Source organism: Clinocottus analis, unplaced genomic scaffold (genome assembly GCF_023055335.1).
Source record: "Clinocottus analis isolate CAN_PGR_092001 unplaced genomic scaffold, fCliAna1.0.p SCAF_3, whole genome shotgun sequence".
Classification (NCBI taxonomy): domain Eukaryota; kingdom Metazoa; phylum Chordata; class Actinopteri; order Perciformes; family Cottidae; genus Clinocottus; species Clinocottus analis.
The window spans coordinates 2194393-2213637 of NW_027176042.1; the positions used below are offsets into that span (position 1 = coordinate 2194393).

At 45.9% G+C, this 19245-nt stretch overlaps 2 protein-coding genes across 2 annotated transcripts; both read left to right on the top strand.

Annotated features, from left to right (window-relative positions):
• Positions 1-1676: 1676 nt before the first annotated feature.
• minar1 (membrane integral NOTCH2 associated receptor 1) lies at positions 1677-6612 on the top strand. Its single transcript, XM_068594648.1, has 3 exons — positions 1677-3662; positions 4029-4247; positions 4533-6612. The coding sequence occupies exons 1-3, from the start codon at positions 1677-1679 to the stop codon at positions 4725-4727; spliced, it is 2400 nt and encodes a 799-aa protein (XP_068450749.1). The 3' UTR covers positions 4728-6612.
• A 1458-nt stretch (positions 6613-8070) lies between these two features.
• Positions 8071-14795, top strand: LOC137796475 (rac GTPase-activating protein 1-like). The gene is made up of 17 exons (XM_068594424.1): positions 8071-8174; positions 8380-8473; positions 8958-9160; positions 9556-9710; positions 10019-10088; positions 10193-10246; positions 10446-10523; positions 10716-10830; positions 10955-11091; positions 11195-11359; positions 11439-11534; positions 11649-11847; positions 11966-12071; positions 12237-12369; positions 12475-12583; positions 12766-12874; positions 13426-14795. The coding sequence occupies exons 2-17, from the start codon at positions 8389-8391 to the stop codon at positions 13499-13501; spliced, it is 1890 nt and encodes a 629-aa protein (XP_068450525.1). The 5' UTR covers positions 8071-8174; positions 8380-8388; the 3' UTR covers positions 13502-14795.
• Positions 14796-19245: the final 4450 nt, after the last annotated feature.

Below are 19245 nucleotides of genomic sequence, written 5' to 3' on the forward strand. Positions count from 1 at the left end.
TGCAGAGTAATGGTGAAAAGTCTGGGCGGGCTGAAGTCTGGCAGACGGTCCTGCGTGCAGCAATCCAGCAGGTAATTTCCTTCAGCTCTTATAGCGCGCTGTCACTTTGGAGTGTCAATTATCAAACATCAATTTTTAATCTGCCCTTTATTCCTCTGCTCAATTTGCACACGTAAACCAATTACTGCTATGGCACCCTGAGAAAATATGCTCCATGGCTTGACCTATACTCCAACACACCAGCAGCGTTTTCCTCCCGTGTGTCACTCACAAAGGAGAACACACACACTGGTGACTTTTTTGCGAGTGTCGGCGCTCGTCTCTCGATGGGGGGAAACCGCTTGGATTTATTTTGAGGTCCCTTAGGGGACTGCAAGGACTTGTGGGAAGATGACCTGATTTCTGATTCTCTCCTCCGCTGCCTGCGCTGTGGGCTCGTCGCTGCTGCAAACAGAGAAGCCCACAAAGACAGTTCAGAGCCGCCTCAGACCTTGCAGTATGGACTCACTATCGACGTGAAGCTGGATCGTATTTGTCATCTTTGTCATCTTTCATGGACGCGCGCCTGACTTTATCTGTCATCACATTCAGGTAGGTGGAGACGCTCACCGGCTGCACCTTTTCATAAGATGTTAACCTACATTGCATTTGTAACTGGCGTCGTCCCAGCTGATGATGCTCAAAAAGGGGGATCGACTCTCCAGGAACACGTCCCGCATGTCTTCAGCTCCAGACCGGTTTCACTGCCGCCTGCAACGAAGTCCCTGAACGCCACGTTATTCATCTGGCACGTGTCTGGTGAAGCGTCTGCCCTCGAGGGTTGTTCATAGAAATGAGAAGATTAAAAAGGTCCATTGAGGAGGAGATGTGCGCAGTGTGACGGCGTCATCGGGTCAGATGATCAGTTATTTTAGGGCTCAAAAATAAGGTCACTTTACAAATTCACCACTCGGAGAGCTTTTTTAAATCTGAGCTGAAACTGTCCAGGATTTAATTATAATAATATTAATGATGCATTTAATTTACAGAGCGGTTTTTCTTGGTATTTAAAGTCACTTTACACAATATTTAAAATATCCTGAAAGATTTGCAATAAAATGAATAGAATAATAAAACCAATACAAATGAATAAAAACAGTAAGAGCACACAGTCGTATATTAAAATCATTTCTGAGGAGTTTTGATTTGGAATTTGATTGTGATTTACATGATTATATACTGCTTATGAAACATGATCATATCTGAAACCCTCATATTAGACATAAGATGAAATAAGTTTAATAATAAAATATATATATATATATAATTGTTATACAAAACATCCGGTTTACTACCAGCACTATTATTAACATGCAATATAATGAGAGCATGGTAGTGAACTATAAAATACCTTTATATTTATATATACCTCATATTAATGCAACACATAGTCAATACATAATGTCCATTGATTTATTATTCTTATTGAACATGTATACGATGCTATATGTCATGTTATTATATGTTATAGAAACAAAAATATGTTGTTTTTACATCAAAGGAAGAGAGAATGTGATATTAACTTGTGTTTATTTAATATTGTGTTAGTGTGTTTTGTCAATCCCTTTGTAATATATACATTTTTAAAGTTCCTCTGCACATGAAGCTGCCTGCGTTCCTCTCCCAGGTGAGCAGCCATGGCCCACCTGCAGCAGGAATACCCCGGCGTGCTGCTGGAGATCCTGGAGGAGCTGGCCAACATGCGCCAGTGGCTGACCTTCCAGGACCTTTGTCGCATGGTCAGCACGCGCTTCGACCTGGAGAACCTGGTGGAGCTCAGGAGTCTGCTCTTCGCCGCCGCCAGCCAGGACCCCTGTTTCCCAGCGACTCTCTTCAGAGACCGCGTATCCGCCAGAGGCCAGGGGCTTTCACCCATAGGCGTCGCTGCTGACATCGTGACCATCTTCAACCTCATTCAGATGACGGGCGGCGCCGCTGATGACGGCCAACCAACGAGAGCGCAGACGGTCCTCCCCGTCGACCAATCCCCCGGCCCCGGTCTGCCTGGAATACACCAGCTGAACGTTTCTGGTGGAGAGCGAGCGCGTGCCCACTCTGACTCCAGTGCCGGGCCTATCGATCAGCACTTGCTGTTTCCGAGATCGAATTACTCCGCCCACAAGCGAGCGAGTCTTCCCCCCGATCCCATCTCTCTCGTGTCCCCCTCTCCGACCAGGGCGAGGGCTGTGTCTTTCGACTTGCCTCACACCACGCTTTTATACCCGAGCGGTCAAAGCCCCGACGATGTTATGAAGAATATCTACCTGCCTCTGGAGACGGACAGCGAGTCGAGCGGAGATTCTGCGCCCATGGAGGTTTTCGAAGACGGACAGGGGTCGTCTGTCGACAAGAAGAGGAACATCTTCAGGAAGGACTTTCACAACCAGGCGCCTCTGATACCCCCGGTGACGGCTAACAGCGAGTCTCCGAGTCCCAACAAGGCTCCGAAAGGCTTCGACAACCAAAGCTTTGAGACCATCCCAAATCCGTACCCATCGGCGGCGACAGTTCACCAATCGCCGGAGCGGAGGGGCAAACACGAGAGCCTCGATGACCTGCAGGCCTCCACTTACTTCGGACCGCGGCCGACCCCAGATTGGTCCCCCCGGCACCATCTACCTCAGAGGGGCAAGAGGCCCATCTGGAGCAACAAGAGTCACAGTCTAGAGGACCGGATCGGCCCCGGCAGCATCGGGTGGGGGATGGAATCACAAGGGGGGCAACTCCCGAGACGATCCACCCCCGCCATCAACATAATGGGGTCCTCGGGCTGCGAGAGTGGGGACAGCGGAGTCGACGGAGTCAAAGCTCAAGGGACCCAGACCGACCCGTCGGACACCCGGCGCCTCCGCAGCCTCGTCCACGCCGACCGCTTCTCCTTCATGACCTCGTTGGACGACCCCGACATCGGCGAGGATGACATCAGTGCCATCTTCCGCTTCTTGGATGACATTAGCATGTGCGGTTCCACGGGAGTCCTGCACCCCAGCGACGGATCCGGGGCCCTCAACCAGGACACCCACGAGGCCAGACGTGGCCGCCTGGGTCAACTCCAAAGGCTTTTCCACTCTCTGGAGAGCACCGACGACGGGCTCAAGTCCAGCGTCTGCAAGCTGCTGCTCCGCATGAGCCAGATAGAAAGACAGCTGGATTCACTGAACGACGTCAAGGCAGAGATTTCTCAGGTGCTGTCCGCTCTGCAGCGGCTGGATGAAAAGATCCAGCAGCCGATCGGCGGTAACGAGCAAGGCGGCGGCGGCGGCCGATGGCTGGAGCCTCTCAGCGGCGTCTCCTCTTTCATGAGCCACCCTATAACCCCTTCGGAGTCGTCAGAGCCTCAGCCGCTGTCCGTGTCGGAGCATCTGTTTCCGGGCATCAGCACCAGCAGTCTGGACTGGAACCGGTGGACCAATCCCGGAGAGCTCACAGAAAGCAGCAACGATCAGGTGGATTCACAGGGGGGGAAAGAAGGGATGAGAGACGCATCGTCTCGACGGGCCTCCAAAACCCAGCCCGAAGAGAAACATCTGTCTGATTCCAAACAGCTGAACGTCTCCAACTCTGCAAGAGACTGGACCGTGTCCTTCTCCAAAAGCAAAGATGGCAAATCTTCACATGGAAAGGTAGAGCACTTTTACTGTTTTCCATGCTGCATATGAACTGTTAGATGAGAGTGTCATCCACAGAAATACATCACGTGTGACCACACGATGTGCTCGGCCTGAAGCTGGTGCTCTGCTGTAGACTGTGAGTTAGTGGTCGGATGACTAATAAGGCCACGTTGTGGGTTCAAACCTTTACAATGAACACTCCGTGTTTCCAGTTGTTTACTGTTATATGCAAATGAGTCACAAAGAAGCAGACACGCAATCGCATGCAGAAGTTAAAATACAATAAAACTCATGTGTTTGTTCACGGCTTCAAAGGAACATTCGTATAATAATAATACAACATAAATCAAATCTGTGTTTGGCCCGTTCCCCTTGTAGGCAGATCCATCGGGCAGCACGACGAACCTCATCTCCAGAAAGTCCTCCAACCTGGTGGAGCAGGTGCTGAACTCGTCCCTGTTCCGCCACAAAGACACGAGTCTGACCGGTGGACTGACCTCGGGGAAGATCCTGGACCCCAGGCCGCCGGAGGGCAGGGGGAGGCCCATATGGACCGTGGACGACCGAGAGGCCCGGATCTCTCCTTTGGACCTGCAGGTAAAGGCTCATCACACGTCAACACATTGAATCCTATTCTGTTCATGAAGTCATTGGTTTTAATCTATAAATGAGTAAAAGTTGTACGTTTTCTGGATTGATTAGTCCAACATTTGCATCTTTTTTATATTTTTAAGAACATCCACAAGCTCAAGAAAAGAGGAGTTTAGTAAAATGCAATGATTGTCATGAAATAGCAGATCACATCTTTTACATCTTAGATTATGTAATCTATATGAGTGTATACCTGCTTTAATAACCTCTGAACGGCTCCGTGTCACTCAGACCCAGGACTCTCTGAACCCCAACAACATGGAGTTCTGGATGGACGACATTTACACGCCAGGATACGACGCTCTCCTCCGGCGCAAAGAGGCGGACCTCCGCCGGGCCAAAGTCTGCAAGCTGGCGGCGCTCATCGCGACTGCGGTGGTCATCATCCTCATCATCGTCATCCCCGTCTGCACCATGAAGCCATGAAGACCTTTGCAGCCCACATCGTCGCCTGCCACAGGTGTGCAGTACTCGCACGGCCATTCTCACGGAGATGAGTCGCTGACTGACGCTCGGTCAACACTCAGTGACTCTGTACACTTCTCTGCATGCAGAACCTTTAGGATTCAAGCTGTAGCTGACACTTCAACATCACACTCCAGTCACACATTGGAAGTCATTTCCCATGTTAAGTTGTTTTTTTTCCCCTTCAATGTCATTTATTTAATGATTTTTGTCCTTAAGGATTCCAGGTGGCTGCAACAGGAAGCTTCTCAGTATGAATGTTTTACATAATTGTCAAATATCAGAGGATACTGAGTGTCCGTTTGATTTTCTTCTCATTCTGCCTGCTCTTCTCTGAGAAACAAGATGCATTGTGGATCTCTGCCTGAGCCCTCGGGGCTTATTTCACTTATGGTAACGGATCCCTCCACAGGAGTGTTTTTACTTTCTTTCAGGTTGAATGCTCTTGTCCTCTCCTCAAACAACAAGATAAACTGCTCAAATGAGTCCAAATCAATAAAAAAAAAGAACATTTTTTTTCAAGTTCCTCCCATTTTTCAAACTAGAAATCACAAGCTGTTTAATCCACTCGAGAATGTGTTTGCGTTGGAGTTTTTCACCAGGTGTCCGGTTTCAATACCTGGAAGATAGAAAAAAGTGTTGTTGTTGAAGCCGGGAGGGAAAGAGGAGCCTTTTCCAGTAAACACTCTCCGAGTGGGAGATTCCACTTGTAATTCAATTGATGGGATGTTTGGAGTGCCCCTGCACACATTACCCTGCGCTTTACTCACTTGGCCTCTGCACATACCTGCAGACTCACTCAGCACCAACACGGCCTCCTTTCACATTTGATGAAAATAGTTTCGCTCGTTGTGTGACATTCCATGTTGTCAACGCTTCCTGTTAACTCGATAGACACCATGTTCAAATCCACTGACACAAAAACACGCACACTTAAGATATGATTCAATTCAATCCGGTATCTCCACAGTAACAAGTACATTACAGAGCTTTAACTGTAATGCAATACGACGTGCATTATAGAGGGGTCACTTTACACTACGTTGTGATCTGTTACAACTCCATCAGTAACCACATCGGGAAACGCATGTTCATGTTTTTTGTCCACTCTTTCTACATTCTTAGATATGGATGGTTTTGTTTCTGTTCAACAACAAGCACTTTTACCCTTTTTACACCAAATTGGACAGAACTTCTGTATAATGTTGGGGGGGTAAACACTAACGTGCATGAACATGCTTGTTTTCTTTACCTGTATCCAGACCCTTAAACGTTGCTTTGCTTCGTGTGCACAACTATGCAAAGTATGTATAGAGGATGTGTTCTGCTGGCGTGCATCCTCCTAAGTAGATGTATATCTGCCGAGTGTTCCCCATGAGGCTGTTTGTGGATCCATTACCCTTCCAATGGTGCCACTGAGGAGGCCGAAGCCTGAGTCAGCACAAGCTGCAGGTGCTTCCTCTGAAACTTCTGTGCATAAGAGCCTCCTGATACTTTTTTCATTCCTGAGATGCACTTGTGACATTTGGACCTTGCTGTAGCGTATTATCCATGCACCTTTTAGACAGATATCTATAAGTCTGTGAATGCATTATTCAGGTAAACACTCTGTCTTAAAAACTGCTTGTGAATTAAAATGTGTGCAGTTATTACAAGTTCCATTGACCTGTGTTGCCTGTCTGAATAAACTAAAAGGTAACGCACCTTTTACAATGTTTGATCTGATAGAAAATACATTTGCACTAAGTTATGAACAACTGCTCTGCTGTGAAACATGAATTATTATTTTTTCCCCTCTCGATGCCAGAATACAGATCAATGCAGATCGGAGTAATAGTCCACTCAGTTTACGAAAGGCCAGACAATGATTTATGTCAAGAGAGAATTCAGTCAGTGAAATTATCTGTGACTGGAGGAAATGTACATATCGAAATAAATAATTGACTAAGACACAGAGTGCATATTGACTGACAGATCCTATTATCTCAAATCACCTCTAATGGGGGAGCGATATTCATAACACACACACACACACACACACACACAATGTTCTGATGCTAAAAACACAAGCACACAAATCAATTATAGACTATTTTTTTATTTCTTTATTTTAATGTGTTTTGGAGACATACATGTACATTGTTTGCAATTGATTTAGTGTGTGTGTGTGTGTGTGTGTGTGTGTGTGTGTGTGTGTGTGTGTGTGTGTGTGTGGTACCCTCATTAAATGTTGCACTGTGCTGCTGCTGCACCCAGATATGCCATCCGTGGCTGATTAATGGTGTTGTTGTGCAGCCCGTGTGCCAGGCCCACAACAGGACACAGTGAGAGACGGTTTCAAAGGATTTTACGATTTCACACATAATTTGTCTCTTCTCAATTGAATAGTTTGACACACAGTCAGGAAAGGAGGCACAGATACTGGACTAACACATCTCAGTCAAAATACCCTTCAAATACTGTGCAAAAAATGGCATATAGCAACATTATTAATGTCATTAAAGGAGTTCCTGCGGTCCAGTTAATACGTTAGAAGCAAGTATTTGAAAGAAAGTCGCCTCAAAAACAGATCTAATTTAAAAAACCTCCAGAGATTTTTAAAACTCAAAGCACAACTACAATTAAATCAGAAGTTTGAGCTAGTAGATGAAGAAATACACTGGGTCATTATAAACAATGTCATGTATTATGTATGTCCCTAAAGTCTTCCTCTTATGTATAGAGGACAGGAGGACATCAGAATTCTTAAAAGAGTTATGGCGGTTAAGTTATTAATAATTAATCGGACAATAGAATAAGGGATTAATATATATATATATATATATATATATATATATATATATATATATATATATATACTAAAAAAAATAATATCTTAACCAAATCAATTTTTAATTGAAAAAAGACTGTGGTTCATGAATTTATAATGAACTGGACAATATTAGCATTCATATTTAATTATGTATATAAATGAGTATGTCAATAAAACCAATATGTCACATTGAAATGAAATATGACTTTATATCAATATTTAACCTCCATCATTAGACCTACTTACTGACTGAGTAATATATGTATTCATCAAATGTTAAATAATGTAATATGTTATGATACATGTATTTTTGTTTATATAAAACATAAATTCCTGATTTAGGAACTAGGCGACATTAATCGCCACGACCCCTGCAGTTTCCTCTTTGGCCGCCTGGGGGCGACAGAGCGCCGCGGCAGCTTCCGCCTCACAGCCCACGAAGAAGAAAACCGGCGCTGGTTTTTGAACTTTATCAAATAGGTGCGGCTCTGCCGGAGGACTGCGAGAGAACACACCGGGTAGCATTAGCTTCACACGGTGGATGGTGCGACGTTACACGAGCAGCGGCGCTTTCACGGGGGAAAAACACCGCACAGGTACGTGTTTTAGTGCAGATACGCGTCACTGAAGGCGCGGCAGTAACGTTAAACCCGGCGCTACATGCACGGAGCGAACGAGCTCGAGAGTTGTTGTGAGAGTTGGAAAACAGTTCAACCTACGGACATTAGCTGAGTTCAACGGGCTGACCAGCAGCGTGACTTTTACTCAACTTCTCCCGGTTCTTCCCGCTACTGTGAGCAGCAACACACGATGGAGTCTCCCGCGGTGAACCTGTACCTCCAGTTCCAGAGCCTGAGAGCCCAGGTGGACGGTCTCAATGACGACATTGCGCCACGTAAGTTATTTATACGCTTGGTTTGGGTATTTGCCACCTCCAGAGCTTCCGTACCTAGTCATGCTCGTCTGCTATGGCACGGTGTGACGTCACCATCGGTGCATTTCTTTCCCAAACTATGTGAGCTGCAGGAACCTCGCCTTTCCTGTAACTACAGGTTAGCAGGGCCAGAGCTGCACATCTGCTGTGGACATTGTTGGTGCATCACACGTCCCTAATGGGGGTTGGAATGGCTATTGGGGTGGAGTAAAAATTTCCATTTCAATAGTCTAGATAAAGCCATTCATTTCCATTGTAACCCATCAGGAAGCACATCAACTCATGTGTTCACTTTACTGCAGAGCACTTTGTCCTTTATCCTCCCTCTTCTAGTCATTCAGTTGCCACTGGAATGGCATTTACACACACAACCACCACATACAAAAGAAAGGTATGTGATGCACTATAGCGCTACAACAATCTCCTCTTCGGTTGTGTCTTTCAGAGTTCCTCCAGATGGCCGTTAACTTTGAGGAGTGCCGTAAGAAGTGGATGCGAGCGGGTGACGAGCTGGTTTCCTGTAAAGAAGTGCTGACCAAAGCGGAGACTGAGCGAGTGTCCCTGGAGGTCAAGCTGAAGCATGCCCGCAACCAGGTGGACGTGGAGATCCGCCGCCGGCAGAAGGCAGAGGCCGTTTATGAGAAGCTGGTTGGTGCAACACCATTTAGTAGTCTTGGATATCTGCGTGGTTTGATAATGCAATATATAGGAAATTTGAAAAAGAAATGTATAGAAATGCATTTCATCCTGTGAAGGACTCATTGCATTGGTGGAAAGGTACTATGATTTTGCACAAATCCTACAGTGTGCTTTTTTTTTAAGGGTACTTGCATTTTAAATTTGTCTGAGACAATAATCCACCCATTCAATGAGACCTTCACAAGATAGACTACACACCTGGAGGATCCAAATAGCTCAAACATCCAGCGGTGTTTTTAATTGACTTCACAATCTAGAAGTTAATCTTCAGGTAATGCCGGTGGTCACTAATATATATCTCATCTGTCCCTTTCATTCATCCTGCTGGGTTGTGGTTGCAACAGGAACGTCAGCTGCAGCTGATCCGGGAGCTGCTGGTCTCGGAGAACAACGGTCACAGTGTCCACCTGAGTGAGGAGCAGCGCTCCGCCCTCGCCTTCCTCAGCGCCCACTCGCAGGCGGCGCAGGCCGCGAAGAGCAACCTCAACACCAGCCGCAGGTCAGATCCTCCTCTGCTTCTGAAATACTTCCTGAAATGCTTCCTGATAAAACAACAATGTCTTTAGTTCAATCCTTGTTTGAACTTTTACATAATAAGAGATCATGACTGGTTTACTTTTTGAAGTTGCACTGTCCATTAACTGTAGAGAGGGACAGCATGCATACTTCAAATTATACTAAACATTTAAATTCTTATATCAAAGCCTTGCATTACTCCCCAGAATATTGTGCTGTTTTCCATCAAGTCTTCGGCACAGGAAGTACTTCAGACAGGACGATTAAGTGCTGCATGCATCTGTTTTACAGGTTAACGACCATCGATGAATCGGCTTCTTTGCTGTCAGACATCAGCTATGACCAAACGGACGACTCTCTGGTAATTTGACCCATTTAACGAGAAGTGTCACTGCATTTTTTAGGAGAATACAACAGCCTTCATTTAGTTTAGTGCTTTGGTTTATGAGTCTTCTTAACCGGCAGGACTGGGACGCCTCGGCGATGAAGACGGTGCGACTGCGGAAGCGGCAGAAACGAGTGAGTCATGTTTTTTTAATCACACATTTAGAATGGATGTCTCCTTTGCGTGCATTAATGATGTAATGGTGATGGTTCGTGTTGGACTGAGTGTAAAGACAGTCGGTGGTTTTGATTCATGTTATTTTCTACACGTCGGCACAACTTGCTGCTCGGTGTCCAGTTCTTCAAATGTGTTTTATGCCATTTTTATCTCCAGCGTTCCTCCAGAAAACTCTCTGAGGTTCCTCCACAGGCCTTGAAGAAACCTCGGTCCACTGGACGAGCAGCAGAACGGGTACAGCTGACGTCTGCTCAACGTACTGTAGAACAGTAACACTCAAACAGCTTTGCTTTGGGGGATTATGTCTCTTTTTATCAAGTGAAAGTAAACCTCAATATAGTCTTTTTTTCTGAAGAAACTCTGATGTCCGCCAGTTTGGTTGAAAAGAGCAATTAATGACCAATTAATAATTAACATTTCACCCAGATGAATGAGTCGATAGTGACCACAACCACGATCACGCTGCCGGTGAACGGCGGCACCGTGGAGGCCGTCTCCACCATTGAAACGGTTCCTTACTGGACTCGCAGCAGGAAGAGCGGTGAGCGTTTTCTACATCTTCTGCATGCTTCATCTTCACGACATTAATTAGACTATAAAACCAAGATTCGCTTGGAACATTTCTTCACCGGTTCGGTGATTTCTTACCAACATGTTGCCTCCAGTTGCTCCAGCGTGGGGCGATGCAACCACCACCGACCAATCTGAAACCGCAAGCACGACCGTCTCCGACTCCCCGGCTCAGCCCCGAACCCCCAGAGCCAAGGCAGGAGGGAAGAAGCACCAGTTCATCCCCAAAACCGTAAGGCTGTATATTTAATGTCGCGTCAGCATCCACGCGGACCGCTTCTTCACCGCTGTCGAAGCGTCACTGCTCACCTCGCTGTGCTCCTCCCATCCATAAGGTGATCCGGTCCGAGGTCTGCGCACCGTGTGGAAGAAGAACAAAGTTCGGCAAGATGTACCTTCGCTGCCAGGACTGTAAGGTCGCGACCCATCCGGAGTGTCGGGACTTGTGCCCCCTGCCCTGCAACCCGCAAGCCGTGAACACTCCCGTCATGACCACAGAGGTACGGGTATGGCACGTATACGACTATAGTTCATTGTTTTCTATTCCAATAAGTCAATTTAATTGTAATTTGTGTGCAGAGCACCTTGGCTGACTTTGCTCCAGCCACCTCCCCAAAGATCCCAGTGTTGGTCCTCTACTGTATTAAGGAGATTGAACACAGAGGCCTGCATGAGGTGAGATAGACCTGGTTTTCACCTTCATGTTAAGCTCTGATCTTTTACCTTTTGGGGCGATTGCGCTCAGTCAGACAATGAGCGCTGCTTTCCTTTACCTTTCCCGTGCCGCAGGTCGGCCTGTACAGGGTCTCTGGCCAGGAGCGCTTGGTGAAAGAGCTGAAGGAGAAGCTGATCAGAGGAAAGACTCTGCCTCCGCTCCACAAAGTGGACGACATTAACGTCATCACAGGCGTCCTCAAAGACTTCCTCAGAAACCTCCCAGAGCCGCTGCTCACCTTCCACCTCAACAAAGCCTTCATGGAAGCAGCCGGTGAGTCTTTGAGACAATATGCAGTAGAAATGGTCCGTTTGTGCAACATTATTTAAGAACAAGCATTTGCATTGAAGTAATTAAAGGACTTTTAAATGAGTAGGTTTTTGTTTTGTAGAAATCCAGGATGATGGCAACAGCCTCGCCGTCCTGTACCAGACCATCAGCGAGCTGCCTCAACCCAACCGAGACACTCTGGCCTGCCTCATGATCCACCTGCAGAAGTAATTATCTTTTTATTTCACTAGCCTTTTGTTTCATCCTGTTCTTCCTCCATCACGTCCTTCATTACCTCCCACCCGTTACATCGTAGTAGTGTGAGCAGCTCTCTGCGGAACAGATCAGCTTTAATTGAAACCATGACATCTTCTTCTTCTTTCCTTCTCCAGAGTCTCTGAGTGTGTGGACACCAAGATGGATGTGCACAACCTGGCCAGGGTGTTTGGCCCTACTCTCGTGGGTCATGCGGTTCCCGACCCCGACCCCATGACCATCCTGCACGACACCAACCGACAGCCGCGGGTAAAGTGAAACAGACGCGTGCTTTTGTTGACGTCAACGTCAGAGTTTCTGTTCTTCTTGAATGGTTTCGACTCCAAACACTGGATTGATTGTTTCTCTTTCTAGATCGTGGAGCGCTTGCTTAGTATTCCAGCAAACTACTGGGACCAGTTTGCTTCTCCAGATGACACGGGCATGGAGGATGCTCACCACACCGATACTCCAGACCACAAAGGTGAATCACTGGAAAGGGAATACAGGAGCGAAGGTTTCTCCAAATGTAATAAGTCGATAGCGAGACAATGTGTTTTAGTAGTGCACATGATAAGAGATTAAAACTACTAAATCAAAATTACTGCGTCTTAAATTGACTAAACCATCTTTGTTGAATTGTGGTTTCCTTTCACGTGTCTGCAGTGAGCATATTGGGACCAGTCACCACTCCAGAGCACCAGATGATGGCCAAAACGCCGTCGTCCAGCTCGCTGTCGCAGCGCATGAAGCAGACGCTCTCCAGCACCACAATGTACGCTCACTCACACACACACACACACACACACACACACACACACAGTGTATAGTGCAGATAACATTGCTAGTGTCAGAGCGATGCAGTTTGGATTTTTACGCCCAGAGGCCCTTGTTGTATTAGTAGAGAATGTCCGTGCATTGCTTCTGACTTGTGTGATTTTCTTTGTTTCTGCCAAATTTGTCAACATATTTAATCTAAGAAACTATTTTCCATGTTTGTTGGCGTTCAGTCGTTTCAGGGTGCAGCTGCACCCGGCTCTGAAGGGGGACGGGAGACGACCCTGTTTCATTCATTCATCATGTAACATTTATACTGTTTATGACAATAGATTAAAGAACAAGGAACATTCACGTCTTTACGTTTTAAAGAAAGAGACTGAAATACACAATATTCAACTGCATTTTATTTATATCAGGGCTCTTGTAATTCATATTTAAGCATGTTGGGGTTCAGTGTCTTACCTGAAGACACTTCAACATGCAGACTTGTCCACATGAGTGCAAACCTTGTTTTCACTAAACTTGCATCACTTCTTCTGTCTTTAGATTTGGGAGCAAGGGCAAAGCGTCCGCTGCCTCTCAGCGGCAGGGAAACTTCTTTGCTTCTCCGCAGCTGAAGTAACGGTAAAATACAAGAAGAAGAAAAGAGTCCACCCATATTGTATTTCTGGGTTTCTTAACTGCAATAACTAAAGATATATTCACATAATCATGTGGGGAAACTACTGTGCAATTTTAGCATGCAACAATTTTATTACTGATTTTATATTTTATTTTATTCAAGACTTTCTAACCTGAGTTTTATTTTTTGAAAAGATTTCTGCACGATTGTTTGTTTTATATCTTTGATTACTAATGATTAATTATTGACAAACAGGTGACGTGTGTGTGATTGTCCGGTTTGAAGGCTTTGACCTCGCAGCCGCTCCGTAACTATTGAAGCATCATGTGCTTTGCGTTGATGTTTAGAAGTGTTGCTTTCTCACGTGTTGGTCCGTCTGTGACCCTCAAACACACGAGAAACACACAACTGCTTTGGACAAAGAGGAGATAACTTGTGTTGTTGGCCAGTGTCTCTTTGTCTTCTGGGGTCGGTTTCCTCGTCACTATCCTGAAGCTGCTTTTAACATTTTGTTTTATATTTATGTTGCTTGTGCGCCATGACAATTTCTATACTTTAACAATACTGCATCATGAACACTGATACTGAATGGGAGCCATGTTGTACTGTCCATGCAACAATGGGAAAACACACCACGAGAGGTCGCTGTTGCACCTCCTCTGATATGCAAGCGTAACCAATGAAGATGATCTACTGCACAATATGTACACAACCAGTGAGTGTTGCTGACACTCATTACAATCAGCAGATCATGGAGTTATTCCTTTATCACAGAGGACCGATCAGCAGAGCTGTATCTCCATCACGAGCGCTCATCTGTGGGCTCACACAATACAATCTGCAGCTTCTATGATTTAAGAATAAAACAGATTTGCATGCACACCCACTATTTTAAATATAGATATGTTTCCATGTTAACATTCTTGCACAGTTGCATCACCAGCGATGCACATGAAGTGATGTTTCCTCTGAATTAAATGTCCTCTCTGCTGCTCTCACTGTGTTTAGAAGCTACTATGTTCCTGCTACAAGGGTTAGTTATTTAGAAATATTTATGCTGACACAAACTGATTAACAGTATTGAGTCATTCAAACCAAATCTAACCATGTTGTGCCTGCCGATTTAAAAAAGAGAAGTGGATATTGTGGGACTCGAGTAGATCTACTGTTTCTTTACATTCTTGCACATGTATTCTATTGTATGATTCTCTAATGAATATGAACTGATGTAGTTACCAAAGATCAGATTGAATGTTAACCTTGATTTCTTGGTCTTGGCTCCAACACCATCACACGCAGTCCTTTGTGGAGCTGAAAATAAAACCTCTACGACTGGTTCCTTTGTCTCGGTGGGTTTTGTTCATAACTCAGAGGAGGTCTGCTGGTGTGAGGCGGGAGCGTTTTGTTACCAGCTATTGAACCTACAAACCCTCTTACACCTGGACATGGATTAGTGTTCCCCCACCAGCTATAAGTATGTTATTAATGTCTCCTTCACTCAGCGTTAAACCTCCTCATCGTCATCTCTCTGGTGGAAATTGAATGTCGGCCATTATTATTGCAGATCTTCAGTGAAAGCGAAGCGGCGTCGCTTATTCCACAGCTGATGTGGCGCTGAATGATAATGCAATTTGGCTCATTGTTCCAATAGTCATTACAGCTATTTCCATAATCTATTGGGCTGAGTGGGCGGGCGATGAGGTCCGACATTATTATGAATTAAAGCAGGGATCATTTACACATTGTATAGTTATTCCATTAACAGTTACTTTGGAGAGCGCTAAGCCGAGGCCGAACCCACTGACACACATTCGGTGTGGCCTCAATACGAAGCTTCAGCAACACACAGATGACACCGGAGCCCAGCTGTTTGGGGAGAAATGAAAATATGATGCGCAGAGTTCATCCAAATGTGTTTGCTGGCGCTTCCTCACACACACACACACACACACACACACACATGAACGAGTGCAGAGAAGACCCTCGGAAGATGTTTGAATTTCAAATCAACATTAATAGTTGATCAGCCTGCGCTGAGGTCTCCTGTGTGTCCATGGGCCCTCTCTTGGGGAGGTGGGAGGGGGGAGTTGTGTGTTTATTTATGCTGCACGGCGGTGCGTTGTGCAGACATCAAACAGCTGGCTGTGTGCAGTGAGTCTCTGCAGCGCCATATCCCAGCATGCCCCAGTGTGCGGTGATGGAGCTCCACTCTGCTGGGGGACCAACGAGGGCCAAATGAGTAACTAGTCCAATTAAGAGCTCTTAAATAAATTACAATGTAAGCTGGTAAACACACAACAACAGCAGCAGCACTATTTATTCCTCTATAGTGACCTGCAGGCAGCGATGCCGAAGGAGCCGACAGAAGTGTTACCGTCTCTGCACGCTGAACGCAGTCGATGCGTTACGCAGTTCATGAGGTTTGCTTCAGTTATTGACGGATTGTTCCTGTCGAGGTCGAGGTCGACGTCTGCACCTCGGAGACGTCGACTCAATAACCGCCAGTCAAACCCACCCGTCTGATCAAGTATCTAATCAATACGTTTGTTTAAGCTGAAGGCCATGTTAAATAGTGCTTTTTTTTCCCCCGTATTTGACTATTTGTGTGTGCGCATTTGCGACATGAAATGAAGCGTTTTACATATTTTGTCACTTGCCGGGGGGCATTTCTATGTTCCCGCAGAATCTGCTTACTATTTTTGGAAGATTGGCTGCTGGATTAAGGCTCGGCATCATGCAGATTTGCTTTTGAAATCACATCAAAACGGGCAGGGGGGGGGAGAAGGAGCAGGTTGTCAAGGTTTAGAGAATAAATGCTAATTCATAAACACGAGGACCAATAAACTGCTTCCTGAGCATGTGCTTGAGAAGTCGTCCTAACAGATTTGTTTCTGACACAGTTTTCAGTAACTCAAGTGACAGATTGTGTGATCAATATGCTTTTCTTAAACATACGACAGTAAAAGAGCAAACCGGCCTGCACGAGGCTGCAAACGTCCTGAAAAATGAGACGAGTCGTCTTCCAATCTCCACCCACAGAAAGCCAGCGAGTGTTTTAACTGCAAATGATTGTACGGCTTGTTGGCTTTCAATGCTCTTGCTCTCTCACTTTATCTCTTCTTCTCTCATTCCTTCTGTTCTTTCCCTCCTTTTGAATCGAACCGCCGTCTTCGCTGGCCACCGCGTGGTCGATACCTTGTTACCACAGAGAAATCAATTATCTCGACCAAGCGGCGGGGGGAAAAGGAGCAATAGTGAAAGAATGCTCCTCCTTTCCCAGACGATGGCCGCGGTCATTAAATATGAATTCATCATTGGCTGAGGAGATTTATGGAGCGAGATGCGGGCCCCCGAGTTCATGCTCTCTTTGCAGCACAAGTTCAAAGTCTGGTTGCACATTAGCGTGAGCTAAACGGCTAACACGTTGTCGGGTTGGGGAGGTTTTGTGCACTGTTTCAGTCACATGGATGCAACTGACTCAAAGATGGGACATTAAACTGTCCATGACAGGAAGGTCTTCGTCCTGGCACCCTCAGGGGAGAGAGGCGGTGGACAGGTAGGCGAGCGGGCCGACCACGCCTTCCTGTTTGGGTCCGCCATGAGCTCGTCTGACAGCTGCTGCTTAGAGCGGGAGAAACACACCAGAGTGTGTGTGTGTGTGTGTGAGAGAGTGAGAGAGAGAGGAGGAAAGAGCGTGTAGAGGGGAAAAATGTGTAATCTGGATTTGCTCTTAAGGCAGCAATAAATTCCATTTTAATGGGGCACCACGAGCAGTAGCCGGCACTCAGCAGTCTGTTGTGTTTGATGCCAAATTGTGCAGAATAAACAGATTTGCTGTGCAGCTGGTCCGAACACACAGGCTCTCTCTCTCTCTCTCCCTCTCTCCTTATCACCCACAACACACACAAACACACTATCTCCTCGTTCCCCAACTGCATCTACATCTCAGCCGTTCCCCTCCCTTTAGCATCGCAGTCAAGAATTAGACAAATCATCACGAAACGACGCGGCAAGCGCTTTGATTTCATTCAGATTTATTTTTTTTGTCAATTAACTGAGTTCTCATCTCCAGCTGTCAGACGCAGAGTCAAGGCAGATTATTTGTTTTAACAGTGAGAAGAGTGAGCTGCACGTCACTAATGAGAAACAACATGCCACATCTGGCTCATTCCCTCCGCAAAAAGCCTCCAACGCAAGAAGAGGACGTTGTCGGCTATCAAGGATCTCAAAGCAACACTTTAACACTGCAGCGCCAAAACTGCGACAAACTGACAATACAAAAGCAATTGTGACTTTATGTGAGGACAGGAGCAGATCAGATAGAGGGGTGGGTCAGTGTGTTAGCATGAGATACTGGTGGTCCTGCGAGGCTGCACTGAGGGCAAAGTGCCCCCTCGCTCACAGCGCTAACGCTAACATGCTAAGGTCAAGCAGGTTAGCGGGAACGTTTCACTCAAACACCAAAATGTCAACCTGCTGATGGAAAACTAAAGAACGAGTCTTTCATATAATTCATCCTCTCGGGGACAACGTGATGTGGGAGTTCATTCATTCATTGTTGACGTAAAGAATAAAAATCTTTAGTGATATGTTTCTCGCCAGGAGAGTGACGTCACGCTCTGTTTGACAGCCTTATAGCTAACTACACACATACACGCACACACACACACACACATGCACACATACACTGCTGCCATTGTTTCCTTGATTTGTCCTGTTATTCTGTATAAACACACACACACACACACACACACACACCTTAAGTACCCGTATGCATGCAGCTGGGTGTTTACGCGTGTGCCCTCCTGCATGAGTGCGTCTGAATTCATGTTATTGAATGTGAGTGTGTGTGCACAGGTGCATGATATGGATAGTGTGAGAGCGGCTGTGGGCATGAATGGCTGAGTGTTTTCCAGTGAACGTGTGCAGCGACCGTGTGTGTGCAGGTATGTGTGTGTGCACTGTGCAGGTATGTGTGTGTGCAGGTATGTGTGTGTGCCTCTGAGTTTGGGATTGTTTTTTCTGCTTGAATGGACTGAGCTAAGAACTGCATCTATATATATATATATATATATATATATATATATATATATATATATATATATATATATATATATATGATGTACTCATATCTTCTGCCACACAGCCCCAAGTCTCATCTCCTTTGTCGTCTCTTTGTTCTTGTCGTTCAGCACCACAGCTCTGGCGCTGCAGTTGTTTTGTGTGTTTGGTTTCAATAGATTAGTGTAACATTGTTGTCGTGTTGTTGATCTTATGTTTGCTCCCCACAGCATCCTGTAGCATCAGAACTGAAATATTTGTACTGAAATACTTGACCTGAAGCTCACTCCTCACACACTCGCAGTGCTTTTCCTTGCGCCCACTAGGATGCACTGTCGCTCCCTGCAAGCCGTCGGCGTGGCGCTGCAGCTCAGACGAACACACCCATTCATTTCTCCCTCTCCTCAGCTCTCTCGCTTCCTGCTCCCTGCTGCTGTTAGATATGGGAGTGGTAAAGCAGTGTCAGGATTGGTATCATTTACTCCACTGGAGCTTTAATTTGAACTGATAAAGTTTTGCAGCCTGCTCAGGTGGCAGGTATTCCTCCCCCCAAGGGAAGATACTAAATTGGGTGGATCTGTTTATACGTAAATGTAAAGCTCAACAGGGACCATGTATGTTAGAGGCTTATCACGCGTGTAATGCACATGTTTTACCTCAGCTGTAAGGTTGACAGCTGAATG